Source organism: Danio rerio, chromosome 23, assembly GCF_052040795.2.
Source record: "Danio rerio strain M-AB ecotype USA chromosome 23, GRCz13ab, whole genome shotgun sequence".
NCBI lineage: Eukaryota > Metazoa > Chordata > Actinopteri > Cypriniformes > Danionidae > Danio > Danio rerio.
In genome coordinates, this window is record NC_141043.1 from 22,306,207 (window position 1) to 22,327,090 (window position 20,884).

General features: G+C 35.9%; 1 protein-coding gene across 2 annotated transcripts in view; it reads right to left on the bottom strand.

Annotated features, from left to right (window-relative positions):
* Positions 1-485: 485 nt before the first annotated feature.
* The window catches only part of klhdc8b (kelch domain containing 8B), a 213,999-nt gene continuing 193,600 nt past the window's right edge, over positions 486-20,884 (bottom strand). Inside the window, exons 6-7 of one of the 2 annotated variants that reach the window (XM_087306986.1) lie at positions 10,787-10,888; positions 486-3,740 (exon numbers count right to left, since the gene is read on the bottom strand). In XM_087306986.1, coding sequence (XP_087163112.1) covers positions 3,544-3,740; positions 10,787-10,888 — 299 coding nt within the window. In that variant the 3' untranslated portion in view covers positions 486-3,543. The remainder of the gene's footprint in view (positions 3,741-10,786; positions 10,889-20,884) is intronic. The other variant, XM_087306987.1, reaches the window with a different exon arrangement.

A 20,884-nucleotide genomic window follows, 5' to 3' on the forward strand; every position in this document is an offset into this window, starting at 1 on the left:
ATCATGCACACCAACGTACAAGACAACGGACATTAAACTGTAAATTTTTACGTCATTTTTTATGCGTTGCATCAAAAACTTCTCCAAAAATCACTGACACTTTTGTTCATGTCTCTGGAGTTTTGCCCAGAAGTTACAGTAAACAACATTGATGCAAAAACAAGTACAAAACAATTGAGGTGATCCCAGTTTCACTTTCATTCAATAAACAAGATGATGCACAGATGAAAATAGCCTGGGTTTGAATGGAGAAACACATCTCGAAAAACACAGATGATAAATATAGGCAAAAAGCACCCCGGTGTGTACAAGCCTTAAAGCACTGTTTTATTTTAAGAAGGAATGGCAATGCGAATATTGTCACAGCTCTATTTTTTATTCTAAAACTGCAGGGAGGAGGGGATCAGAATGGTTGTTAATAGTATTTCATACTTCTTTCTACCTCTAAATAGAGAAAAAAAAGCTTTGCATTGAGTATATCGGGGTCTTAATAGTAATTTAATGTAAGTTGATGAACCAAACAAACATTCAATTCTCACCATCTCAACCAAAAAACACACAAACAGCCATTCACACTAAAACAATGCTCAGTATGAATATGTGTGATGGTCTTATTATGCCCTCAGGTGCCATATCACCCCATAACAACAGGTCAGCAAACCGTCTGAGACCAGAACGTGATGATAATGGGTGCATGGGTGCACATACTTATACAAACACATAAATCAAACCCATGCTGACCCCTCATAGCAAAGCTGCACCTGAATTTAGTGCATCCAAATCTGTCACTATTCATTGCGAATTCCTGACATGCTTGAGTTGTGTTTTCAGCGTGTTAAATGAGCTCAGCGACCCGATACCCTTGTCAAATCATCAGTGGGGGCAAAACAAGACCCTCACATGGCAGCGGTGAACAAAAAATGAGGCATGTGAGGTCTTACGTCAAGGGTTTTATCTCATCAAAAATTACAGGCAGTGCCATGAGAGAATTCCTCTCTCGTCCTTTAACCGGTCACTCTAAAACAGGTAATGTGAACTGATACTCGCAACTGCATTGACTAGATTTAATTAGCTTTTACCCCTGAAGAAACTGCTTGCAATTAAAAATGAATATCACTGCATGTAAACTCCAGCTGCGAACACATCTCTTGTGTTTATTTGGGTGAGCAATCTTTGAAATTTTGCTCAGTCTACTTATTAAGTATTTATAAAAAATGTGTCTAATAATTTAGTGTTAAGGTTTTTGTCAGACTTTCATTCTTTTCAAACTTTATTGGTGTTAAAGGAATGTTCTAGGTTCAAAATTGGTTGCTAAATAGTTTCGGCTAGTACATTAGGTAGTAAAAATGAAAATGATGTTTACAGTAATGAACACACAGTGGCCTGCTGGTGGGAGAGCATTACATTAGATTACATTGTTTGAGTTTTAAAAGTGTAATCGCTAAAATAAAACATTACCCATGCTAATAATAATAATGATTAAATATTATACATTTTTATTTCACTTTAACTGCCTGCTCTACCAAATGGTTGACCATGATTTGAATGTTTTAAATATTGAATGTTTAAGTTCATTTAAATAATGGTTTACACACACATCATTGTTGGTTTACAAGAAAATCAAGCAAACATAATCCTGTTGCACTACTACACTAAATTTTGGTTTTATTGTAAAAAAACAAAACAAGAAAAACATGTTAAATGAGCATCTGAAATATTTTTTGGCGTACTTCAAAAAATAAAGATGATTTAGTATACAAAAATGTTTTATTTTGATTATTTATTACAGATAAAAAGGTCTTACACTTCATATTTCCTGATTTTTAGTTTTCTATGTATTAATTCCGGTACTTTTACCATAAACCAACATATCAAACTCTACCAAATGCTTGACATTTGAGAAACGTGTGTTGATGTGCATTGAAGTTTGTTAACTAGCAACATTAGGAGTTAAGAAATGCAATGCAATTTTTTTTGTTGGTGGGGCAGTTAAAGGCATAAAAAAAATTGCCATAATTTACTTTTCAGTTTGTTTAAAACCCACAAGACTTTCAAATATCTTCATGACACCGGCAATATTTTGATGAAACTAGAGAGATTTCTGAAATTACATTTAAACTCTGCTCACCCCAAAATGTCAAGCTTCAAATAATTCAGTTAAGTGAATCCATGTCACTACAGTAGTTTAATTCCAAATCCTAAAGCAATGCAAATGCTTTGTGCAAATAACAAATAACTTGTATTGCACAAGACTATAGCAAGGAAGTCTTAATTGACTAAATATCTAAAGAACCACAATGCATATGTGTTGTGTTTATGTGAACTGTTAAAACAGAAAGAATCCTATTTATTTCTTTAGGCATTTAAATACTGGAAATACACACTTGTGCACTACTTTAAACAACAATAAAGGGACAGAATCAACATAAACTGTAGGAACTGAAGCTCTACTTTTGTGTCAATAAAACACTAAACTGATGCACTTTTTTATTTTTTTTATTTTACAGCAGATAGACTTAAATTTTGATCTATTGTAGGTATCAGAATATTTTAAAATGCTGCGTTAATGTGCATAAACAAAAGTCTTATGGGTTTAGAACATTTTTATTTTTATTTTGGGGCAAACTATTTCTTTAATATGATCATGATATAACCATCTATTATATAAATATAATATTAATATTATTGCATTACTGCAAACACATTTTTGTTTTCACCAACTGAGAAACACACTAACGTTACTGATAGTGCTTCTCACTGTATGTCAGAGACACTCTTATACTTGGATGATTTTGAACCCAGAACATTCCTTTAAATAACCGTCAAGATTAAATACACTCTCATCTTATACTACAGTGAGGCATCAGTGATCCGCCATTTTCCACTCACCCTAATGCTCAGTTTCACACGTGCATGACTGCGAAGGTACAAAAAACACACACGTTCAAGCATCCGCCTCCCATTTCTGAAGTCTCACGCCGAGGATCCTCTGTTTGTCAATAGTACAAAAAGTGCTAAACATACCACCCCAGACGGGCTGCGGCAGCGTGGTGGATATATGGCCCTAAGTTCCTCTTTAGTTTGCCAGAAAATTACCCTGCTTTGATTCTGAAAAATGCAGTACAGTTCAAAGGCGCCTGGAGTGTTGCGTGTGCCTGTCTGTGTAGTTCTGGACATCTATATATGTGTTATTTAATATTCGCTCTATTAATAAATATATTTATTAATACAGTGCTATAGTAAATATATATGTATATAGGTTGGATTAATTATTATGTATTTTTTGCTTGTCTTAAATCTCCAGTCCGTAACTCTTCTGCCCAGAGATGTGGACCGTTGTTCAAGCTCCAGTAGATTGTCTCCAATATTCGAAGTATAAAGCTGATGTGTCCTCTGAGGGAAAGTCTGTGAGTTATTTGTCAGAGACAAACACATCAGCATGACGTCAGAGTATGTGTGTATGTGTGTGTGATTGCAGAGCTTACACTTTGGAAAGTCCAGCATGTGAGGATCTGTGTAGCTGTTCATTTGTATGTGTGTTTGTCAGACAGTCTCTTTCAAACAGAGGGCTTCCACAGCGTTACTGGGACCCTGCGACACCCCTCCGATGAGAAAGAGCATGTTGGGGGTCTGAATGGAGGCACAGGAGCAGCGAGGGCTGGGTAAAGGGGCAACGGGTTCCCATCTCCTCTTCAGCTGATTATAACACTCCACTGATGCCAGCGGGGATGGCTGGTTACCTGACGGCACACGAAAAAAAAAAGTAAATCATGGTTAGAGCTGTATAAAACCCACAGATATGTGCTGAGGTTATCACAATGTCAAAGACAGCCAGTTAACGATGGCTTAGTCAGATTTAAATCATAAAATTTACAGTTAAATACTGTATAAGTGGGATAAGTAGTCCCACACGAAATCTGCGCTCGCAGAAATCCGCAGATTTTCGGCCCATGATTGACTCTATTTATTTAGTCGTGTGTAAATTTATATTTATTCAGTTTTTAAATTGATTTCAGTAATAATACTGACTAATATAAAAACGTTCATATGATTTACATGTAAAGTAATAATTTCTGTCTTTTGGTAGATATATTATATGAGAGACTTGCTTTGTTTACCAAATGCTGTAAATGGATCTAATAAGATTTGCATCGTAAACATGAATTAAACCTTAAAAATGTATAATTGTTTTTAACATATTAAGTTTTTAGTTATGATACTCCCAAATTAATTCTGCATAAATCCGCAGATTTTTTTATTATTATTATTATTTTTTTTTTTTACAAAATTCTGCCGTAAATAGCAAAATATGTCCGCAGATTCTGTCTGGCCCTAAAAGTAAGTTACCTTTAATAGAGGTCTATAACTATAATTTAAAAAATGGGGTTATTTCTTGGGTGTGTATTATTTTCCAATAAATCAATGACCAGCCGTGAGTTATTCTGATTATACCACAGTTGCTAGCAGCTAGCTCTCTGCAACTCTAACATGGTTGCTAAGTAGGACTGTGCCTGGTCAGTACCTGGATTGGAAAGCACATGGGAAAGCTAGGTTGCTGCTGGAAGTGGTGTTAGTGAGACCAGCAGGGGGCGTACGACCAGTGGTCTGTGTGGGTCCTAAAGCCCCTGTATATTGATACTGCTCTGTGAGCGTCATCTTTCAGATGAGATGTTAAACTGAGATCCTGACTCTTTGTGGTCAATAAAAATGCCAGGATGTCCTTCGAAAAAAAGTTGGGGTTTAACCATCCACTGGTGGTGAATGAGGAGATTCCCTACAAAACTGTATAAAGCGATTTACGTCTCCAGATTATATTAATGTAAGGAATTAATATTTTAAGATATACACCTCAGGACATCGTTCAGATTTCTAGATTTTTGCCAGCTTTTTAGAAACAGTGTAATATATGTTTGTATTATCTTTATAATTTCATGTTAAGAAAATGTATTTTTTGCATCCATACACATAATAATTGTCATCTTGCGGATTATTGACCGATCAGATGCTGTCTACATTGCAGGTTTCCTCTGCCACAATACCACTTACAAAAACAACTTGCAAAAATTGCTCAACTTGTATAAAAAGATCTGAAAGTATGATGTACTTAAACGCGATGTATTTAAACATCTTGTTTCACAAAGAAGGTTTTATACATAAAACAAAACCATTAAAACAAGTCCTTTCTGTTATTTAAAATAATGTGTGTTAATTGAAATAAAAATATGCACTACCAGTCAAAAGTTTGGGGTAGGGTTTTTTCCCATGTTTTTTTGAAAGCAAATTATTATTTTGTTTTTCAAGGCAGGATTTATTAAATGTAAAAAAATGTTCATTGTTGTAATGTTTTATCATTTATTCAAATTTTATATAACTGTTTTCTTTTTGTATGTAGTTTCAAATGAAACTATTACTCCAATCAGTATTGCTTTTATAACTATTACCATTATTATTATTATTATTATTATTATTATTATTATTATTATTACCATTATTATTATTATTATTATTATTATTATTATTATTATTATTATTATTATTATTAATAATAATAATAATAATGATAATAAAATAATAATAATAATAATAATATGTAATATTAGAGTGAAAGATCATGTGACTCTGAATACTGAAGTAATGAAGCTAAAAATTCATCATTAAAATCACTGGAATAAATAATTAAATTAAAAAATAAATTCCTTTTGAACAGTTATTTTATAGTGCAATAGCATTTTACAATTTTACAATTTGTCATATATTTTTGATGAAATAAATGCAGCCTTGGTGAGCAGGAGAATCTTATTTTAAAACATTTTTAAAACTCCTACTAACCCCAAACTGTTTGTTACGGTAGTGTACAGTATATACATTTTAAACACACACAAAAAAACTATTCTCCCAGTCTACAAGCCATTTCCGCATTCATTGTTGCCTATTTCAGCGTGATCAGCCAACATATTCAGGCAGATGTACAGAAACACTGCACACTAGACAGCCTCTCTAGCCATTCAATCCACACAATAACCTCTCCACATTAGCATACCACAAGTACATTGCTCTCTCTCACACACACTGCGGATGTTTCTTGCAGATGAAGCACATGCCACCTGGTGGGTTTTGGGACTAAAGCAGGTTTGAACAGGTGGCACCATGCAGATTTCTCCAAATTATGTAACTCATGCAGATTCTGTGGCTTATGCTTCAGGAAACTTTTCGTCTGATGTTGCAAAATAAATAAATAAATAAATACAAGCAAAGTTTCTGTGGTAACTCCTGAAGTCGAAGTGAACGGTGGAAATGATCTCATCTTCTCCAGGGTCAGTTCAACTTAGCATTTTTCCCCCACTGTTCTGCCTTCAGACCTACATCAGCACACAGTATCTACCACCACTGAGTTAGTCAAATTGAAGTGCAGATGATATGGCTGGGCTGGTGCGCCGACTATTGTTATCATTATTTCCTGGCAGAACAAACACTTGGGCGAATCCGCTAGCAGTAATCAGAAGTGTCACGTCGAGCTGTGCTCCAGCGCTCGTGTGGAGAGACTCTGTGTGCTGCTACACATCCTCAGGCGCTCTTATGTTCACACTAATACATATTGGTTAAAGCAGATTTGAAGAAGCTGCTTTTGTAAAGACTGGATTTATCTGTTGTGAATGAATTCACTCCAATTCTCATCTGCACCCCAGCATTTCTTAACAGAAAGGAAAATCAGTACAGATACACATTCCATGGTTCTTTCTGATGGCAACAAAGAGTATATAAAGCTGAATCGTCAACAAACATACAGAAATGCTAAAAATCTAAAAGCAATGAAATCCAAATTTCTAAATTTCATAACCTTTGTTTACACTGCTTAATATATTACATATATTTATACTATATTACATATACTATTCATTCATTTTCATTAGGGAAATCCTGAAAGCAGCTTTTTGTAATCATATTTGGATAATTAAGCTATTAAAGCTTTCCAGGTTGTTGTGTTCTCAGATGATAAATTACATGACTCGTAGTTCAATTCTTTGGCAAAAAGGTAAATTTTAGTTGAAAAATTACATATTTACATATTGCTGCTAGCATATTGTTAGTCACTAACACAATTAGACAAACAAACAAATAAAGAAATCCTGCAGAAAATCCTGCAAAATTAGAAAACCTAAAGAATACACTTCCTGACACAAATCTAGTCACTTATCCAATTTTTATGAATAAGAAATAATAACTGGACTTCAAGTGGATTATTTGGTATCAGAAGTAGCTTATATGAAAGGCAAAGGCCTCTAGATTACGCTTATTTTACCAAAATAAAATATGATCATGATTTATTTTTTGATTTTTAATCATTTAATTAGGACAGTAAGGTCTGACTTTGATTGGACAAAAAGCCAAAAAGTCTGTCACTTAACAGAAATAATGTACAGTATAGGATATAAAGTCATAGTGTCATTGATAAAGTCGATTAATATTGTGTGTGACTCTGATGAGTTCATCAAGGTTTTTTGATTTAATCTTCAATGCCTTCTCCCTCTTAACCTAGACATGCTCAATAATGTTCATGACTGGTAACTGGGCTGGCCAATCTTCGAGCACCTTGATCTTCTTTGCTTTTTAGGAGCTTTAATGTGGAGGCTGAAGTATGAGAAGGAGCGCTATCCTGCTAAAAAAATTTGTCATCTCCTGTGGTTTGTAATGTAATGGGCAGCACAAATGACTTGATACCTCAGGCTGCGGATGTTGCTATCCACTCTGCAGATCTCTTGCACGCCCCTATACTGAATGTAACCACAAACCATGATTTCTTCTTCACCAAACTTGACTAATTTCAGTGGAATCTTGGTGCCACGTGGATTCCAGTAGGTCTTCTGCAATATTTGTGATGATTGGTATGCAGTTCAACAAATGTTTCATCTGAAAAATCTACCTTTTGCCACTTTTCCAAATGATTAACTAGAAGTCAAGTTATTATTTGTTGCACTTACAACTGGGATTTAAGACAAGACTTTTGTCAGTGAGTGTATAGTGAAATGGAAAAGGGCTCCCTAATCTCTTTCTGGGTTTCTCTTGTTCTCGGGATTTTACAGCTTGTTCTCGGGATTTCACAGAGCTGTTATCAAACTGAGGTTGAAAAACAATATACACTGGTTGGACCAATATGTTATATATATATATATATATATATATATATATATATATATATATATATATATATATATATATATATATATATATATATATATATATATATATATATATATATATATATATATTTCATAATGAGTTCTTACTTACTTTCATTTGTTTTATTTCAATGAAATGTCTTGTGATTTTTTTAATTAAAGATAAAACAATACAGCCATATAATTTTCTCAGCTTTCTTCACTCATATTTATCAAGTATGCCAAAAAATTGGTCCAAAACTGTCTGTATAGGAAAAGAAAAACTACAAGGTTTTTGGCCTAAAAGGCATTCCCAAATGTGATTAAATAATTTTCACAGAATTGTCTCCTTTAAGATACACAGAACAAAATGGCAAAACTGTAAATGGAGGGGAAAAGTAAATATTAAATATATTAACTATGAATATATTACCCTAGAAAGTGGAGTTACTTCACACTTTTTTGATTGTAAGTCCAGTACTGGTCCTGCCAACAAGCATGACACATTTAAAGTCACGGAAGGTCTATTTGGACCTGGACACACTGTATAAATTCCCTTAAATCTGAATTTTATCTGGCAATTTACTCAAATTTACTAAATACTCTCCCAGATAGGATATCTATGATTCATTTAGATGAATAAAAAAGAAACAAATATCATGATCTGAACATTGTTCCTAACTACACACTGATAATCTATACATTTCCATCTAATCATGATTTTGTTTTTGCTCTTATAATGATAACCTATGATGATTCAGCTTTCTCTTTCTGCAAATTCACAACACTACATGAACACTTTAACACAGCCTCCATTCACAGCGAAAGATGGTTAAAAAGGTGCACAGGAAAATAAATTATAGACGACCCCGCCAAATCCTGGCCCAATCAATGAGATACTGATTTGCACTGGATTAATGCTATCACAGAACCACAGTGTTTGGCAAAATATGGTAAGTCATTTGCGATGGAATGTTTACTATACAGACATTGCCGATTCAAACAGGATCAAGATAACAAATAACACAAATAACTTCTCCAGTTATTACAAATGACTAGAGGTCATCAGATAATACTAATCCCATGCGAATAGGCATTTCAATCACCTTTCTCCATCATTCCGATATTGTGTTTGAACTTCAACAGATCATATTAACCACACCTACAAGCAAACTAGGATTGAATTTTAGTCATGTGTTTGACTGATATGTGCATTAACACAGAGCTGGATGGGTATACCTAATAAAGTGGCCAACAATGAATGACAAACAATGCATGCATGGAGCAAATCAAACCAAATGTTCCTAATGTACCCTGAAAAATACATCCATTCAATCCTTGTTCAACACTCTGTATACTGTGGTAATACCTTAACTAATGAGCATAAATGGGTATAAATGAGTACATTTGAATGAGGCCACAGATGATTTAGGGACAAAGTATTTGAAGAGCAATTTCCTGAACATCAGCTACAATATGGCCCTAATAGGAGCCATTAATTCTGAAAAGACACAAAGAGCCACAGGGAATGAAGCATCATCTCCTCTAGTTATGTGATTGTGTGTGTGTGTGCACTTATGTCCATATGGCCTGAATATCCAACACCAGTTTGTAAGAAGAACAGAGGAAAAAGACTAAACTAAAGACTAAACCATATGAATGAAGACATAAAAAAGGCTCAAAAACAGTAGCTAATAAAAAAAAAAACGACAAGAGCAGTAGGCTGTAAAATAAGACACCTGCAATGAGACACCGCATGAAGGCGAATAAGGACGGAACCACAAGTGGTGGAGGAAAGAGCAAGCAGGTGATGAAGGAAGAAGTTCAGCGCTCAAACGTGAACGTTCTCACACTTTATGAATAATAAAAGATGCTCACGCACGTACACAATCCACCATCGACTCCTGTGATGCCTGAAATTCTGTCTATTTCTAGACATGGGAAAAGATGAAATAAAAATGTGCCATGTTTAATCTGTAACGCTCTGCCCTAAATATGACTTGTTTTTGGAAAGACGAAGGAATTTCTCGCCCACTCTTTGAGCTGACATTTATTGAAGAAATCTCTCTCTCTTTCCCTCTAGTAATGTAGCCACAGACAAACAGACCGGAAAGAAATAAGGCAGTATTTGAGACTGATATTCAGAGCCTCCTCAGTGGAGCGTAAAGTACAAAATGAACAAATGATTTGGTTTAAAGTCATGCCAGTCCAGGGAACAGGCTGCCATTGTTTTATATAAAGCTAAGCATGAGTCAATTGACTTTCCAATTAAAAAACAAGTTCTGCTTATGAATAAAACCAGGGAACGTCAATCAAAGAGTCAACGTTTCCTAAGAGAAGCTCGGACAGTTCATGAAGTTGTTGAGATGTGGCCTGTAATTGTTGCAGATGGTGTACTGTGAGGTAGTTTCGTGTTGCTAGGTGACATTAGCACACAGTACTTATTCATGGATGCACATAAAGACCTGACATAATGAATCCATTTGCTTGATATGGCATTTTATTATGAGGCCATTTCTGCTGCAGGTCGAACTGAAAAGCTTTTGGTGCGCTTTGTGGATTTATTTGCCGGTTTTCGAAGCTCAGTTGATCCGATTTGCATAATCTATTCATCATCAGCAGTTACTTACCGAGTCCTCCTGCAGCAATGACCCGTCCACCGAGACAACCAGCTACAAAGTCTGCCCGCTTCTCTCTCATCCGACAGCTCCGCGTGGCCTTCAACCACACACCTGATGAAAAACACATGCCAAAGATCAGAGGTCAGGGTCATTATTACTTTCTAAAAGCTAAACATGCAAAAACTTTTAATAATAGTAATAATACAATTTGAATAAACAATAAAATGATATAGACATACAATAAAACCAATATACAGTGGAGATAAAAATGACTTTTTGAAGTTATCTTGACGGGGTTAAAGAGCAGTTGTTAAGCACATTTCGTAAGTTAATGGTACATGTATTCATCCTGATCTGTCACAGTACAGGCATCACAGTTTGGTTCATGTACTGTTATTAAAACTACAGCACAGTTGTAATTGTAAATTTACAGCGCACTTGTACATTTTGCCAGTAAACTGTAAATATTACCAGTAATACTGTAAAAATTGCACTGTAAATGAATTATTACTATTGTGCTATAAAACTACAGCACCATTGTAACTGTTAATTTAGGGTGCACTTGTACATTTTGCCCATAAAACTGAAAAAAATGCCAGTTACAGTATAGTGTAAAATTGATAGTGCATTGTAAATGGATTATTACAATTGTGCTGTAAAACTACAGCACAAGTGTAATTGTTCATTCACATTGTTAGCATTTAACACTGAATGAAGCACATGAGGTGTACCTGAGGTGACCATTGTCAGTTTTCTGTTGTTCAGCTGCAAGAAATAGAAGCCGTTTCTAATATATCAATTCGAGGTGTTGGTTAGAACAAAAACTCCATTTAAAATGGAGAATATTCCTTTTATCGTGTGCTGTTGCTTTTAGTTAGTACACGACTTCCAGACGTCCTCAGTCTGGTTTTCCCTTTGTTTAGATTCAGGAATTCAATACCTAGTCCAACCACTGGGTGTCAAACTTACATACTGCACCTCTAAGTATCTGTCCAGTTACCACAGCCGTTTCAGAATGGAAAGCCATTCTTTAGAGGCTGAAACCCTCCGACAGCAGGTTGTCCAGATGAAGGCCAAAGAGATGAATCTTTCAGCCAGAGCAAGAGAAGCAGTTCATTTCATATCTGTGATTTCTAGAATTTTACATCTTTGCAATGCCACTAACCTATTCAAGTCCACCAAAAAAAATAAAAAAAAATAAAATAAAATAAATAAATAATAATAGAAATAAAGGCTGCAAGAAAAACAAATACAAGAGAGGACAGGATAATGCAGAAAATATTTTATTGGTAATTAAATATCAAATCATTTCCATCATTAAAACAAATATTTAATTTAATCTACATTACCATGATATCAACTGGCTGCAATGTGATCAAACACTTAGCTTTTAAGTCGCATCGTGGCTAAACAGCATCTCTGGTGGGTGATTTTAAATGGTAAATTTCAGTTGATCCTGTGCTACCCGAATAACATCGCTCCAGGAATTAAAGACCTCCTTGGGGTCTTAACAGATCAATATGAAACTCCAGCATATGTCTCTGAATCACTTCAATTTGTCCAGATGGAGAAAGTAGCTTGTGGCCATTTGTCAGCATGTGGGAACTGGCCAAAGCTGACAGGGAAACCATCATGTACTGTAATGACTGCAATAAAACAAAACAAGCACTGAAAGTCAAAGTCAGATATTTAGTCTCCAGTACAGGAGGCTTGATTTACAATGTCAGCGATGAGCAAACAGCTGAGGACGTGTCATATCTGTCTCTATTTTTGATGCCCTAACATGCCATGAGTATGCAGTCTCTGGAAAGCGGTCTCCCTGCATGACACCATCTGCCTGAGAGAAAAATGATGCCCTCGCTAATCTCAGACGTTCCCGTAAACGTCATCTTCACTCACTCTTTTGACTTCTCTGATTTTTCTTGGAGGGTACTTTAAAATCTGTTCACTCTATTTCCTTTCTCTGTTATAACCTTCAGCCACCTGCCATCTCTTTCATCCATTGTGATCTTCAAGCTTCCGCTTCGTCTTTCAATTCATCCCATATTTTCTCCTTTCTGTCTTCGCATAAAGGGTTGCGGTGTGTTTGAAAAATACTCACTTGTCCATTTCTGCCTATACTTATCAGACTTAATAGCCCTCTTGCTCAAGGTATCAAGGTGATGTGGTCCTCGTGAGGATGAGAAATGCTCAGCTATAACCCAACCTTGTCCTGACTGATGGCACAATCTGTGGAGCTGCTCTGACATCTGTCTGGCAATTGAATATCTTCCAGCGCTGTTTGACTTTGAGGATTTTAACACCTCAACAGGGCCATAAGAAACAGAGTTTTCTTCCTCTGATGGCAAAAGTGTTGTACTTTAAAAAGATGCTGGAAGTTTCAGAAGTCAAAAATGTTGATTTTGCCAATATGAGTGAATATATGAGTTGATACACAGACAGATTGGTCATTTATACATAAGTGTTGATGATTTTAGTCATAACTGATTCATTGAAACACACTTCATTCATTCATGGAGGACAGGTGGAGGTGAAACATTTTTGCTACTTCAGATAAAAACATTTAGCATTATTCTTGTAATCTTATCTTATTTTTTTTTTTAAAAAGCTAACATAAAATGTAATCAAATTGATGACCAGTGCTTGAGGGTAACTGGGGTCTGTCACAAACTGGACTGTATATCTGACTATTGTTCAAAAGGCAGAGCTGTAATTCTCCATGCAGCTTGTAATTCTCTATGCAGAAAACTCCCCTGCGTATATGCATTAAAGGGAGAGATCAATACAAATAATGAAACTTTGCTCTTTGTTTGAACAAGCGCACACATTGAGATCGAAATTAGAGTACAGCCTACAATTTCCTAAACTCCAAGGTCACTGCTTAGTCCTATTTGAGGTTAACCTGACAGTAGTATAAGTAAAGTTTCTTTTAACCCTTATACAAGTTATTGTATGACGATGGTTTGTTCTGTAGACTATCGAAAAAAATATATACCTTTAAGGGGCTAATAATTTTGACCTTAAAATGTAAAAAAAATAATAAAAACTGTTTTTATTCTAGCTGAAATAAAACAAATAAGACTTTCTCCAGTAGAAATAAATATTATCAGACATACTGTGAACATTTCCTTGCTCTGTTAAACATAATTTGATAAATATTTAAAAAGAAAAACAATTTCAAAGAGGGGTTAAAAATTTTAAAAAAGTTTCTGTTAAACTGGGTAGACAATAGTGTAAAGTTTTTAGTTTCATAAAAAGTGTCTATCTAATGTGAATCAAGCATGCAATTTACAAACCATAAATATTATATAATACTTTTATTCAACCAGCAAGTTTTTTTTGACTGGAAATGACACAGGCTTCTCCAAAAAGAGGCATCACTGTGGAAAAAAAAAAATTCTTATTTAAATTTAAATTTTTTTTTTCACTGTATTTTACTTTTTTGTGTGTATTTAAAAGTCTGAAAACTTAAACAAATTTTATTTGTTTTAAAATACCAGTAAATGGTGATATATGACAAGTGTCACATCCATCCTTTTATGATTCAGCTCAAGTCATTGTGGGAGATTTGAATTTAGCAGCTGATCATGTGATGCACTGAATTTTCTAATCATACACAAGGGTTATTTCATGAGTTACATATGTGAGGCACAGTATAAAAACTTAAATTAGATATTTTAAAAAAACAGAGAACACAGATGAATTTTTTTTTTTGCAATTGTAGAATGAACGTAAATATTAATCATAAGCTCCTTCAGAAATTCTTCCCTGCATTTGTCACTCAATTCAATCACTCACCCACTTTATATGCAGGAAATGAGTCTTGTCACACATCCAAATCGATAAACAAGTTCACTGAAGCTGAAATCATTTTAATGTTAAAATGGCCAGCCCAGAGTCCTGATCTAAACCTGACTGAAAATCTCTGGAATCTCTTGCTGACAAAATTATGGATTAGAAACCGACTACAGTCAGCAAACTGTGAAAGAGACTGAAAGAAGAGCTGATCAGACGATGTCCTGTTTCATTTCATTTCAGTAGAAATAAAATTAAAGCACAAATGAACATTTTACTCAAAACACATACCTATTGGCAGGTCTAACTGTTTTTCAAGAGCAGTATAATTTAATTGAATACTTTATAAGATGGAACAGCAGGACCCCAGACAAATAGGCTGAAGACAACAGGGATTCAAAAATTAATAATACATTTGCCTCCTGCTGGCTGTCAAAAAAAGTCAGAATCATAAAGTGTGAGAAAGACATTGTTGTCTACCATTGTCTCTTCTGATAATGAAGCTTCACATTTAAGCACATCCTTTAAAACAAAACTGACATGCTGTGAAATGCTGAGAAAGATAGCGAAAGATCAAAGATGCAGGAATGAGCTTTCTCAAACTATCTGCCTGTTTTTGCTTTCACAAATATACAGCAAGGCAAAGCTTGATGGTAGTTAATGAAGCGTGGCAGCCCTAGTTTGACCGGTCAAACTGTTTTTCGAAGAGAGAGAGAGCCATTCACCAGCTCACTATGTACAGGTAAGCTGATTGTATGAGATTAAAGCCCACTGAAGGGAGAAACGGAGAGCAGCGCAGAGAAGAAAAGATTTGGATGGAGGGAAGAAAAGAGAAATGGTTAGCCAGGAACAATTTCCACCTCCCACTGGCCCTTGTGAAACCATGAGATAAATTGGTTGAAATTGCCAGTGACTCCATGCTGACAGGATTCTGAGTGTTCGTCTCCCTCTCTCTCTCTCTCTGTGTGTATGTGATGAAAATGGAGATGAATTAGGGTCAGAGTTCACCGATAACACTCTGGAGCTCTACATTACACACAAATGGTTCATGAAGGGTGTGTGTGTGTACAGTGATGATAGCTTCTATGATCTCCTCTGCTGATCACATTTCATTCTCAGATTCATCCGGGTTCATATGAGACTATTAGACAGCAGGCAAAGAGAAAATTGCAGGCCCGAAGCTCTTAAAGGCTAAACAGCCAAAAGGGTAAATTTTCCTCCTCCCCGCAAAGATCTGAATAAACCTAGTTTACACTTTTACAGGAGCAAGTCCTTTGTATAAATAAGACAAAGCAATGTGAACCTATTTTTGATCTATAGCAAAAAACATATTTTTGACATTCAAAATAGTTGAATAAATAAATAAAGAAACTAACAACATAGGTTAATTCTGAAAATGTAGCCCTGTATACATTTCTGGAAATTGCGAATTTTGTAACCAGAGGAAAGTATGGCTGCATTTCGTTTTTAAAATGAACCCTACGGGCGGTATGACACCGTTCCTTTTCATGCTTACCGCTTATCACTGTGTGTATGGCTTTTCCACTGTTACCAGTTTGTCCAGTAGCTTGTTGCGTACATTGGCAAACTTGAGCGGCAGAGTGGTAAAACAAAAGCCGAAAAATAAAAAACCAGTAAATAACAGGGTGACAATGTGGTAAAATTTGAAAAAGTGGTAAAAATCAGGCTGCTGCGAGGGCTTTTCTTTTTCTGGATTGCTTTCCAAAACACTGTTGGTTGGGTTTAGGGAATGGGTGGGCACTGGTCTATCAGTGGTTTTTAAAATGCTATCAGTTAGGTTTAGGGAAGGGGGTGGGTGGGTTTATTGGTCAGTTAATTATAAAAGTCCTCAAGCTGCAGGTATTAGGAGGTTTTCCTAACGTGCAGCCAGGGGTTTCTGTCATCAATAAACTACGACAGTTCACGTTTATTGAATAGTAAAAAGAATTAATAAATCTAAATGAAACCATCCTTTAAAAGTTACGTCGTGTCTTCAGTTTTGGGCTCAGGCATGTTTTGCACTCACACTACAGGCGTACTGCACGTTCAACCAAACCGTGCTCTGGCACACCACTTCCAACCGGGTCAGGGCCGGCCAACTGAGTCAGGCATTTCGGAGTCCTCACAATTGTCAAACCCACCGGGAGACGTGTCTGGGCATGGTTCGGATAGCATAGTGTGAGTGCACCCTAGGTAAGATATCTGCGCAGGACTAAATTTTTAATCCCGCTTTGAATCCAACCTGACTGCTCATGGTTATATTCATCATTTGTTGTGCCGCTGCCCGACTCGCCCTGTTTTCTACCCGCCACGCCTGTTCCCACTGTAAAAACACACACACACACACACACACATAGACACTCAGCACCAAGCATGTGACACACAGACAGCATCACGCTCTCTCTCATTCACATTCACACACACACACACACACACACACACACACACACACACACACACACACACACACACACACACACACACACACACACACACACACACACACACACACACACAGCACCAAGCTCTCTCTCTCATTCACACACATACACACACATAGACAGCAACAAACAAGCTAAACACATTATGCTCTCTCATTCACGCATACATATGCGTGCTTGCTCAGGAGTCAGGAGCGATATTGTTAGACTCCTGTTCAAATTATACTAGTTTCCGACCACTCTCAGGCTTTATTCGGAAATGTATTTCCACGCCGCAAGAAATCTGGTCGGGTCCCCCTAGGTCAGTCGACAGCGGCCTCTGGTGGATTTATGCAAGAACAGCAGGCACGAATGGCACACATGAGAGAAATTTGAGATCTCAAAAAGCGTACACAGCGACTACTGGTGGATTCGCAAAAACAAAAACTGCAAAAACGTAGCTTCTGGGACGTATTTGGCTCTCTCCAAAAATGTATATAGGGGTACGTAATCAGAATGAGCCTGGGTTGGAAAATAAGGCATATACTTTCATAAACACATTTTAGAACACACTTTAAAAGTACATTTTGTAATAATATTTACAAAAATTTTCACTTAAATTATATTTTTTTGTGCTTAAATGTTTTAATCTATTGACTAACAAACTAAACTTAAACTAGAGTGTTACTTGATATCACATTTAAAGTTAATATATTTGAATGTATACAATTAAAACTTCATTACAATTTGTAAATACATATGTATGTGTGTGTGTGTGTGTGTGTGTGTATATACACACATAAAATATATTTAATTTTCGTTTTAAAATATATACTTAAAAATATATATTTTACATTTATAAACATAGAATTAAGATTTATGAAATAAAAAAATAAATACACACATACATTTCATAATCCACAATTTTGAGGTGTACTTAAGTTTGACAAAAATCACTGTTAAGTGACTGATTAAATTTAATATACATTTAAACTATAATACATTTTTCTTTTAAATATTATACACTGTGTGTCAGCGATTTAGTGTGTTAAACATTAGATCAATATGAGGGCACTTAAGGCGGCACGGTGGCTCAGTGGTTAGCACTGTCGCGTATGGGCTAGGGCCAGTTGCATTTCTGTGTGGAGTTTGCATGTTCTCCCTGTGTTCATGTTGGTTTCCTCCGGGTGCTCCAATTTCCCCAAAGTCCAAAGACATATGATAAAGGTGAATTGGAGGAACTAAAATTGGCTGCAGTGTACAGTATTTTAGTACATGTGTGAATACGAGAGTGTATGAGTGTTTATCAGTATTGGTTGCAGCTGAAAGCTGCGTAAACATATGCCGGAATAGTTGGCGGTTCATTCCGCTGTGGTGACCCCTTATAAATAAGGGACTAAGCCGAAGGTAAATGAATGAATGAATGAATGTATGAACGAACAAATAAGTGCATTTCTATTATCATTATAAGCATACTCTTTTGAAAGTATGTACAATGTATTACTTTTCACAAAGGTATTCCACTTATTAGTGACCGTTTCCTTGAAAAACCTGTGATGAAAATCAATTATCTTACCATCATCACTGTTGATTTAGAGTCAGAAAATAAAAAAGCAGGAGTAATGGATCACAGCAAAGTCCTCAAAGCACTGCACCTTTCCTTTGAACTGCAGCTTTAGATTAGCTGTCTGCTTGCTCGCCTGTCTGTGTGTCTCTCTGTCTGTCGGTCGAGCTGTCGCTTGCTATTGAACCAGACATGCACACAGCTGCGCTTCTCTCTGTAGCTAAAGAGCAGGAGGTGTTGCATGATTGACAGTTCTGCAGGTTCAGAACAACGACCCAGCTGGAGATGAGACCCCGTGTTTATTTAAAGCCCACAAATCAATCATCTCTTCTCTTTCTATTACACTCACACATGCGCACGCCAGCATACACCTCTCGTCTGATCTACAGTCTGCTGAAAAATCACATTTTTTCACTTTACAGATGCCTTTCTCTGTGTTGGTCAGCATGTACTTTAATCATGACACGTTACAGTGCTCCAAAATCTCTTTCAAACTAGACTAAAGTAAGCTTTGGTTCATGCACAGTTACACATTTGCTGCATCTAGAACTACACACTTCCTTTCTATATAGTAGGCAAAAAACATCATGAGACAAAATAATTATGCCTAAATTCGACAAACTCCCCCGATTAATTTTTGTAGTGTTCACACACACACACAGCCAACTAATATTTAGCAAATAAGAACCAACTCTTCTCCACAGAGAATGAGACTTTTTAATAAACATTAATAGACTCATAATGCTGTAAAGACATAGCATTATTTTTATTATTATTATTATTATTAATATGTCTCTGTGTGCTCCAGTTTCTCCCACAGTCCAAAGACATGCGGTATAGGTGAATTGGATAAGCTAAATTGTCCAAAGTGCACATGTATGTGTGTGAATGAGTGTGTATGGGTGTTTCCCAAATTGTTTTGCAGCTGGAAGGGCGTCCGCTGCGTAAAAACATATGCTGGAGTTCTGTGTGGTTGCAGAATGAACATCTGCTCCATTTATTGTAGAGATAATATACAGTTTAACCCAAAGAATGACCAGTCTGGTAGATGAAGAAGAGACAGATTCAGAAATGTAAATAAATAAATCAAGTTTACTGAAGATAGTTTGCAGTTACATAAGCAGAAGCCAGCTTCAACACTCGCAATCAGTTCCTAGGCCACTCTGCTTACAATCACCAATCAATAACAATTATACTTTCACTTAACGTCATTTACTGCGTCATGCATACAGGTGTTCTAACCTGATTGGTTAAAACACAGATAGACTAGGAACATTTCCACGTGAGGTTCGTGCGTACAATTTTAAACAATATCTAAACATAAACGTCATACATCCCTTAGACTGATTAGAACTGACTCCAGACCTGTGAAACGGATCAACAATCAAATAGAGCACACACACTTAAAGTACAATCTGTTTCTTATCCAAGGCTGAGTGTACTCTCAGCCGTCTTTATCAAAACTGGTTAAAAAACGGTATAATCTACATTCAGGCAGTTATAATCTTTACTACACAAAGTCTATTTTGAATAAAAAGTAGAATCACTTTAAAATAATTAACCGTAAAAATAGCAAAATCACTTTTAGACATTTTAGATAGTATTAACTCATAGAAAAAACAATAGAAACAGTTGCTTCCAGTCCTCAGCTCCAATCAAGGTCTCTGTGACCTCTGACCTAGTTTGGTAGTTTCTGAAAATAGTTATAAAGAGACAGGCAAATGCACTGAACATTCTTATATTAAGCAATGTGTTAACTTATTCATTAATTAAAATCAATTCAAAGTTAAATATTTATTCAAATAATCAAATAATTGTATTTAATAAAAATAATTAGAAACAAGATGATGAAAAGGATAAACGTTGGTCCATGATGAGACGGATTGGAAAGCAGAAATCCGAATCCTTCATTATCAAAATGATGTCCATTAGTGTCACAGTCACCAGCGATCTAGCCTATGCAGATCGCTGGAGAAATACAAATCTGCGAGCAAAAGAACTACATATCCAGGCATGCACCACTTACACACCTGGCCTAGATCCACATGATGGCAAACAGACACAGCTGAAGCTGTTCAGGACTTATTACACAAACACCTCTCAAACACACACATTGCTTGTTTAACTATGAGTCTTGTTAAACTGTTTATGTGAACATTACAATGCGTTTTCCTTGCCTTGCTTTGCCATGTTTTTGACCTTCGTCTTGTTTGTTTGTTTATGCTGTCTGCTGTCTGCTTTTACTGACCTATCACCTGTATATTTGACTGCATACATCTGTTTGCTCCAGATTGGTTAGGCAAACAACGATTACGTTCTCCCTTGTCA